The 9231-nt window shown below is 40.4% G+C and overlaps 1 protein-coding gene across 40 annotated transcripts in view; it reads right to left on the reverse strand.

Annotated features, from left to right (window-relative positions):
- Positions 1 to 8311, reverse strand: part of NEB (nebulin) — a 124647-nt gene extending 116336 nt beyond the window's left edge. For all 40 annotated transcript variants that reach the window (XM_075757338.1, XM_075757323.1, XM_075757322.1 and 37 more), the window contains exons 1-4: positions 8187 to 8311; positions 7358 to 7462; positions 6748 to 6813; positions 2379 to 2423 (exon numbers count right to left, since the gene is read on the reverse strand). In XM_075757338.1, the coding sequence (XP_075613453.1) occupies positions 2379 to 2423; positions 6748 to 6780 (78 nt within the window). In that variant the 5' untranslated portion in view covers positions 6781 to 6813; positions 7358 to 7462; positions 8187 to 8311. The remainder of the gene's footprint in view (positions 1 to 2378; positions 2424 to 6747; positions 6814 to 7357; positions 7463 to 8186) is intronic.
- Between the last annotated feature and the right edge of the window lie 920 nt (positions 8312 to 9231).

Below are 9231 nucleotides of genomic sequence, written 5' to 3' on the forward strand. Positions count from 1 at the left end.
TGTAATTATTCTCCAGATGAACTGGCAGAGTGGGGGTCCTGCTGCCTCTGTTCTAGATGCATAACTTCCACTGGCATCAGGGGCGTTCTCAGGTGTGACCACCGGCTACTAAAACCAAAGCATAGAAATGTTCTCAGTGCTGAAGTTGTGTGGAAGACACACGTCACACAGCCAGGGCTCCTAATGATGTCATTGAAAGTTGTGAAAGCAGGTCAAAGGTGCATAGAGTCATTCAAAAAGATTATCTTCTTCTTGCAAAAGGAAAGGAACAGACACAGCGGACAGACAAGACCAAGGCTTTGGGATCTTGTAGTAAGTACACAATGCACCAGCTGACTGAACAAATACCTAGAATCCATCTTTTCTACTAAACTACATTTTGTCATAGCCAGATCACAACCATTGCAAAGACATAGCTGAGATACTTACGTAATCAATTGGTCAAGCATCCATTGGAAACTAATTAATTAATTAAAATGGTTTACATACTTGTTTATGAACATATTCATGCTGTAAGCAATAACTTTAATACTAAGATTCTAATCAAGAGCATTTAATAATTATTACAACTTAAAAATGCCAAAGCCACCTGAATAAGTATATCAATTAGCTGTAAAAATAAGCCTTTAAAAGGGAATGCATGAAGCTCAGATTTCTGATAGCTATTTGCATGAGACAGACTAGAAAATGCACCAAACATTAAACATTAAATTGATAAGTATAAAAAACTTAAATTACAAAAGGTTTATTATATGAACATGAATTGCATTTCACTAATGCTATCTTAAGATGTTATTAGTTACTTCAGCACCGCCACAAGTTTCTCTCTTACAGCTCTTTTCAAATATACAAGTGTTCATCTAAGTTTTGGCACTGAAAGCACTGGAGAGTTTGAAACCTGTCTAGGCAAACACTGAGAACAGCACTGCCTCCTGTTAGTTTTATAACAAAACAATGAGTCTATGTGCTTTTATAAAAACTTGTAATACATTTCTAAAACTTGCAGAGGTTTAATTCTGGAAAGACAGCATTTTGTCAAAAAAAAAAAAAGCTTTTATTTTCATGTGATAACTCAGAGGATCACATGATGTGAATGCATTAGACTGTATTTACAGCTGATGGGAAAAGGTCTAATCACATTAGCTAGAAAGACATTCATACTCATATGCAATTCTTCATTCCACAATACTGTTTTCAAAAACTGATGCAAATCAGACGGAGAAATAGTCAATCATGGTATCGCTCCCTTTAAATCCAGTCTGGCTAGAGATTTTAGAACACCTGATGAATGCAGGGGATGAGTTAATCTTAAAATAGTATGATGGCAGTCTTCTTTCAAAAGTGTAGTCCTAGATTACTTGCTCAGGCAGTATTAATCAAATCATCTTTTATTAAATTAAAAACATAGGAAGACTTTGGGAATAGATGCTTTGTTTGGAAGGAAACAGAGTCACAAAGTGAAACGTTAAGCTTTTGTTTCCGCATAAACCTATGCCATAAAGAATATTTCACTGTAACATAGCAGAGAGTTGGGTTATATCTGTATTACAAGCAGCATTTCAAATTATGCTAATAACTCCTTGGTGACTCAAGTATTTGTTACCAGTGACATGAAAAGCATCTGCAAACCATCACTTTTCAGTGAAATTGCACAAGGTGAAGGGAACAGAATTGATACATGTAAACTGGTTTCAGGCAGAATTTTTTTATATTCCTCTTCATAACAAGGTTAAGTATAACGCATGTATGTGCCTGTTGTTCGTATGTATAAATCTAGTCACATTGACATAGAATCATAGAACAGTTTGGGTTGGAAGGGACCTTAAAGATCATCTAGTTCCAACCCCCCTGCTGCGGGCAGGGACACCCTCCACTAGACCACGTTGCCCAAAGCCTCATCCAGCCTGGTCTTAAACACTTCCAGGGATCCAGGGGCAGCCACAGCTTCTCTGGGCAACCTGTTCCAGTGCCTCACCACCCTCACAGTAAAGAATTTCTTTCTAACATCTAAATCAACCCTCCTTCAGCTTAAACCCATTACCCCTTGTCCTGTCACTACACTCCCTGATGAACAGTCCCTCACCAGCTTTCCCGTAGGCCCCTTCAGGTACTGGTAAGCCGCAATCAGATCTCCCCAGAGCCTTCTTCCTCAATAATTCTGTTCATCCTTAACACTAATGATTGGATTTTGTCAATATGTTACCCAAGTAATTTTCCTGCCTGTGTTGTTATTAACATAACCTGTTGCTTCATTTTGTCAGCTCCTGTGTGAACAGCTTCTGGGTAGGAGCAAATGGAATGCAAAAAGCCACTAATTTAGCATTATGCATTAATTATATGCATATGTACACCACATGCAACTTCACAGGGACCTTTACCTCATGTGGTTCACCCTCCTCAATAATTGTCTCTTCAATGTAGTACTATTTAAAAAAAAAAAAAAGAGAGAGAGAAAAAAGTCATTGTTAGGCCAGATCATACAGAAGAGCAAATTGTAGCTTTTATTAACCTGTTTTAAAAACACACTTCCAGAGAAATAGGACTGTGGTTCATAGGTACCTATGTAGTCACATTTGCATGCTTGGTAATTCTGAATATCTGTTCATTTTGTACTAATGATTGGATTTTTTCCATACATTCCTCAATGAATCATCCTCCGAAGTAATTAATGATCACTATCTAATTTTACCCACAAGAGGGAAGACAATGATGACCACACTAAAAGAAGGAATCAGCATTCAAAAAACCAGGATTTTCCAAGTGTTTGGTAATACACTGAGAGGACTGTAGTAGGTTTCTCTCTCTAAGGCTGCCCTCAGGTTTATTCCTACCTACAGATCCTTGAAGGACACCAATAACTACTGGTCTCCCCTTGTGCACAGCAGCAGTGAACTCATTATAAAAAGCAATGAGTTTGGTCAGCCATGATTTACCCTTGATAAATCAATGTTCACTGCTCCCCAAGACCTTCATGTCTTTCATGTGTTTAGAAATAGCTTCTAAAAGGATTTGTTCCAAAGCCTTCCCAAAGACTGAAGTGAAGACACTTGACCAGTCTGTAGTTCCCTGGATCTTCTTTCTTGCCTTTCTTGAAGATGGGTATGACATCTGTCTTTTTCCAGTCTTCAGGAACGTCCTTGCATCACTATGAGCTTTCAAAGATGATAGCAGCCTTGCAATATCATCAGCCCGTTCTGTCAGTACCCCTGGATCCATCCACTCTGGTCCCATGGAACAACGTACATCCCAGTGGGTTAAGTCATCCCTAACTCCGTCTTCCTCTGCTGTGGCTCCTACTTCACTCCCATGTCTCTGCTAGGAAGCTCAGAGATGTGGAAGCCTTATCAAAGCTGAAGCAACAAAGGCTTTAAGTACCTTGGCATTTTGCCTGTTCCTTGTCACTAGCTTTCCTGCCCACTGAACTGTGGTCCCACACTCTCTTAGCTTACCTTTTGCTGCTGATGGCACCTGCAGAAATCTTTCTTGCTGTTCTTCACTTCCCTTACTGGCTTCAACTCCAGATGAACTTTGCCCATGCATGTAGGAATGGAGTTTATAATGTCTTACGTCTTTATGTTCCTCCCAAGTGGCCAGCTCCTGCTTCCATCTTTGGTATACTTCTTTTTTGTGTGTTTGAGCTCAGTCAGGAGCTCCCTGTTCATCCATCTCAGTCTTGTGCTGTGTTTGACTTCTGTACATTGGACTGAACCATTCCTGTGCTCTGAGAAAACTGTTCTTGAGGATCACCCAGCTCCCCTGGGGCCCTTTGCCCTCCACGGCTGTCTCCCCTGGGATCTTCCCAAGCAGGTCCTTGACCGGACTCAATCTGCTTTTCTGAAGTCTGGGATTGTAATTCTGTTTATCTTGCTCGCTCCTCTCTAGATCTTCAACTCCACAGTGTCATGGTCACTGCAGCCATGGCTGCCCTTGACCTTTGCATCTTCCTTTCTCATTTGTGAGTAGCATGTCCAGCAGACCATCTCTCCTACTTTGTTCATCAATCAACTGCATCAAAAAATTTATCTTCAATACTTTCCAGAAATCTCCTAGGTTACTTATGCCCAGCCATAGGCCCTTCCAGCAGATACTGGGTTGGTTAAAGCCATCCATAAGCACAAGGGCTGTGCCTGTGAGGCTTTCTCCAGTTGCCTAAAGAGGTTCCCAGAGCGCTATATCTACTCTGATGTGGCAGATCTGCAGGTGGGAGCACAAACCTTCCTCCTGTTGCCGGAAACCATGAGCTTCCTGCATTCTCCACCCTGATGGGCCCCCTCCATCACCTATTTAACCAGGGTCTCCAACTGGCAATCCTTCCTTGCCACGTGTGGCTCTGCCTCTTGCTTTTAATGAAGGTACTGTCAATGTCGTCTTCACCTTCCATGATGGTGCAAAGCCTGCTCACCTCTTCCTTCAGCAACCTGCACTGCAACTGAGCGACCTGACCAGAACACATCTCCCACTTGAGAGGCAACAAGGGCTACGTCCCTTCCTGCAGCGCTTTGTGGGCTTCGCTCCCCCGCTGGCAGCTTGCCTTTCCCCACAGCGGCCGGGAGCCGACGGCGCCATAAGTAGCTCCCACCAGAGCCGCTCCGCCAACACAGTTCCCGCAGCTGCCGAGGCCATCTCTGAGGCGTCGCTCGGGGGAACGCAGCAAATGGCGGCCACGCAGCAACTGGCTGCCGCACGATGGCGCCCTCTCGCCAGGGCCTCACCGCCCCCAGGCTCTGCCCTCCCGCTCCCCTTGCGGCTTAATGAAGAAAAACGTTTAAAGGTGTTGCTCCATCCGCTGTAGTAAACAGCAGCTATTTTATTCAGAAGGTGCTTAATTTGCCACTGAATTCCAAAAAGGAAAAAATGTAAAATGCAGGTTTTATCTTTGAAAATCTCCCCAGCGATGATTTGCTCAAGGTCACATGCCAAAACGGTGTGAACAGAAAGCCCTTTGAATCAAGCCCTAAACAAATTTTGATTAAAAATTAAACCCTTTTCCCAGAGTTGTTCCTCAAAGTTAGATTCACATAACTAGCCCATACTTTTCAACCTGTCTCATATTCGGCTGTTTTGAGGCAATTTCTGCTCACTGGCCCTACACCGAGTTTGAACCATCTTCCACAAAGCCCTGAGTAACTCAGCAGCGAAGGTTTGTGTCATTCACTGTGGTTTTTGGCATGTCACAAATGGCTACAATGTCCAGTGCAGGCTAATAACTCTGGAGAAAGAAAAAATAGTATCTTAAAATCCTCAACGTTCTCTCAGCCACTCATTATTCAGCAATAATTTTCTACTCTTTTGGGAGATGAGTATCTGACAGAACTCTCATGGGTTTAAAATAAGTGATTCATATAAAAGTGGAATTCTAGTTAAGAAAACTCTGGAAAGGCTTAAGCTGCCTTAAAATTGTAGCAGATGCTATTGTTCCTGTTTTATTTAACTTCTCGCTACGAATATCTTGAGGGAAGCTACTAAAGCAGCACTATCTCGGTCCGTCCTAGGAATGTGTTTACAGGAAGGTGGTCATTGAAAATTAAAAATGAAGGAGGAAACAGAGCTGTGTAGACAAAAAGCCCAACATACCATAACTCCACCACCAACAAATACACATTGACAGCAAATAAATATACATTTTGTTACAGAGAGCACATAATGCTCAGGAACCATAAAGGCAATTACAAGTAACATGGTAATAGGAAACTTAATGAAGGGCTGGCATCTTTATAACGAGGTGGTACAATGTCTTTAAAATGGACTTTATGAACAGTAATGCTTATTTTCCAAAACACGTCTGACTAATTCAACTGGCAAACCATTTGACTTGACTTCATTCACTATTTGAAATGCATAAAGTCGGCAGTCAGGGCTCAATGCTGTCAGACTGCCTGATATCAACAGCCCGTTGAATATGGCGTGGAGACAATGAGTTGTGGGATGTCTACATTTGTACTGTCTTCTTTTCCTCAAACCAACACTGAGCAATTTGTTATAATCACATATTTCATACCACATAGTTTCATTTCAGAATAGTATTAATGCAACAGATAAGACCACACCATTCGTTAGCCTCGTATACTCTTTCAATAGTGAAGTTGTTATTTCAATGACACTTGGTCATAATAGTAAGCTGCAGGTTCTCCAGTTCTTGGGATTTCTTTTAATCAAATTGCTGAGACTAAATAATTAGGCATATAAATATGAGTTGAAATGACCTATCAGCAAATTAATCCCTGATGCAAATCCACAGACACCTACAGGTTTCAGTCTAGCTCCATCTCTGCAGCTTCTAAGGCTCAATTAGTTAACAGTACCTTGGTGGCACAAAACTGCTGCATTTCTCCATTGCAGTGGGCACAGAGGTGAGGCTAGAAAGTGGCTTCCAAAGTCATCCTCTCTAGCATGGATTGGATGACAGAGGGCAAGCCAGGAAGGAAAAGAGATGGCCCACTGCATCTATAATTATGCAGAAGAGTAATCACAAAACCTCGCGACAGGGGCGAGGGATGGTTATAATCCTTATTTAAACAGAGAAACTATGACAGGAACCAGAGAGATTTTGCCCCACTGCGCAACTATTTTTTTGTTGTTGTTTTTTACTAATTAAATCATTTAACAGATATCTATCCATACCCTAATCTTCAGAGGGCAAACAGCAAGCAAATATCTATGCTCATGAGCAACATCTCATTGAAGTGATTAATAGATTCATTCACAAGGCAGAAAACAAATATTTGTACTCTCTGAGTTTCTTCTTACCTCCACAACTTCCTCATATTCTTCTTCCTCCATTTTGAGGGTATTCTTCTGTCTCTCCCCCACTCACTGGTCATGCAACAAATGAAAGTGTGAATACACAGTATTAGCCCAAGACTGAAAGTGCTATGAAAAGCTACTAGTCAAGTTCATAAAGTGCCTGGGTCACGGTTAGTAACTAGTCAGATTATTATGATATTGTTGGCTAATCAGTGAAGAAACTTGAACAACAGAGAGAACTAAAGTTGGGATCTGGCATTACTTTGTTTCTGACTGTTATGGGAAAGCATTGGATTAAGTTTCAAACATACTGATATAAATTACAACTTTGGCCAAATACTTTATTCTAGTAGTTGTAACATCAATACCGGAATTCAATGAAAATAACAAATAAACAAAAAAAATAGAGGAAGAGATTTCTTGAAGTATGATTTGATTATTTTCATTACAACAAAAGTATTTGAAGAACTTTTCTCTGTGAGTATTCTATACTGTTTCATTACATTATTCAAGCTCCTGTTTGAATGGGAACTTTATCTGTATATTCTACTATATTCATTCACAAGTAAAAGCATAATATAGAAAAAGATTGTAAATATTTTTTTTAAGTGACCTTAGGTTAATGAGGCAATTTCTGTCTTCCCAGCATTAGCCTATACAGATGCTCTGGGGGTTTTTTTTCAGTTCTTGTGGCTTTTTTCTCTCTATTTCTTCAGACCTGGAAAATAGGAAAATCCATACAGTTGGCTGAATTACAAAGTACAGATTACTGTCAAAACCTTTAAAGGAATTAATTAACACAATGATTTTGCTATGAGGCAAAGCTACAATTTTCCACCAGAGACTACAGCCCTGTTTCTAATGTTGGTAGGGGATGAGGCTTTGGAACAGCTGTTCCTGAGTCCAAAGATATTTGCCATGTAAGCTAATAGTACCAAATGACGGGGTGGTTTTGTTTAGCTGGCTAAACTGCAATTCCTTCTGAGGCAAGTGAAGTCTAGTAATGCAGGTTAAATATAGGAACATAGAATACTGTCCCTTTTTAGTTCCAATGTGTTGAGAAAAATTACCAAAAAAAAAAAAAAAAATCAATTTGTTAAGCCAGAATGTTAACTATGAAAATAAATTAAGAATAACTCAATTAATAAGCAGTATGTTGTGTGAAAAAGGAGGCCAAAGTTTATGAATAAACCCAAGAAGTAGGGATTGCATATAAGGGTACGACCTATACAAATTGTCACTATTATAACCTTCAGCTGTGCTTCCAAAACACAAGTCCAGGTCCTTTCCTCATACTGCAATTTGCCACTAGTCAGCCAGACAGAAAATCTGACTTCCATGGACAAAGCACGACTACTACTCCCAAAAAACTACAGAATCAGGAAACAACTGAAGATCCTATTCTAAGGAAAAGCAGTCAAATGGGTTGAAAATGTTCTTACCAGCAACATCTAGTAAATATCCTTAGGAGCAAAGCCTCTCCAGTCTTCCCTCCTGACCAGCACTGGGTGAGAGCGAGCCTGGTGCTTCGGCTCCTAATTACGCATGTGGCTAGCACAGCCAATCTGGCTCCAGCCCGCTCAAGTTTCAGCCCTAAATATACTTGGTGACCCCGGAGGAGGCCACCTGTTCTCGGCAACATGAAGGAAAAGGGAGCTGGGTGCTTCTGTGCTCCCGAGGAAACCCAAAACACACCAGAGCTTGACTGAACTTCACCAGCTCTCTGCTGAAATGGATCCCTAGGCAAACCCAAGGAAGAACTCAAATGGTAAAAATATGCACATTTGCTTCTTTCAGCGTTGATAATAACAATGAATTTGAATTGACAGAGACAATTTCATTCCTATATTGTACCTGAGTCAAAACTATCCAAATTCAAGAATCTCTGAACTTCAGAGAAAGGAGAGAGGAATCTGGACTTCAAGCTAAATTTTTAGTATAAGTCTGTCTTTAATTTCATCCCTCAAGTATACCTAAAGTGCTTTATCAATTTAACTTGATGCAAATCACATGTCAATAGTTTTATCACTTCTTATGAAATGTTACATAGCTGAAGACATGGACCCAAGAACATGTAAAAACTGAGTACTTCCAAGGAAAAACTTGCAAGAAACCAAATTAACAGCCAATATGTCTGATGAAGAAAGACTAAGAATACATGATAAACAGATTAAGCGACAGGGGAGCAATTCTAATGCACAAAGTATTTTGGAAGGTCAAGAATTGTATGATGTGTGGAGTGGAATCATGCTGATGATAACAGATGTGACCTCTTAGGTTATCTAGTCGACTCACATTATAGGATTGGCTTTAGTTCTTCAAGGAGGTGCATTTAAAAACCAATACCAACAATGATCTCTCTTCATATACTATATCACATAATTCAATAAATGATTGTCAGGAGCCCTTGCGGGATATCTTCTTGTTCCTTAACTCTTTCCAGAACTTAATATTTATATCCAGATGAAATATCATATCTCATTCACT

The sequence above is a fragment of the Balearica regulorum genome, chromosome 6 (assembly GCF_011004875.1).
Source record: "Balearica regulorum gibbericeps isolate bBalReg1 chromosome 6, bBalReg1.pri, whole genome shotgun sequence".
In the NCBI taxonomy this organism is placed as follows: Eukaryota; Metazoa; Chordata; class Aves; order Gruiformes; family Gruidae; genus Balearica; species Balearica regulorum.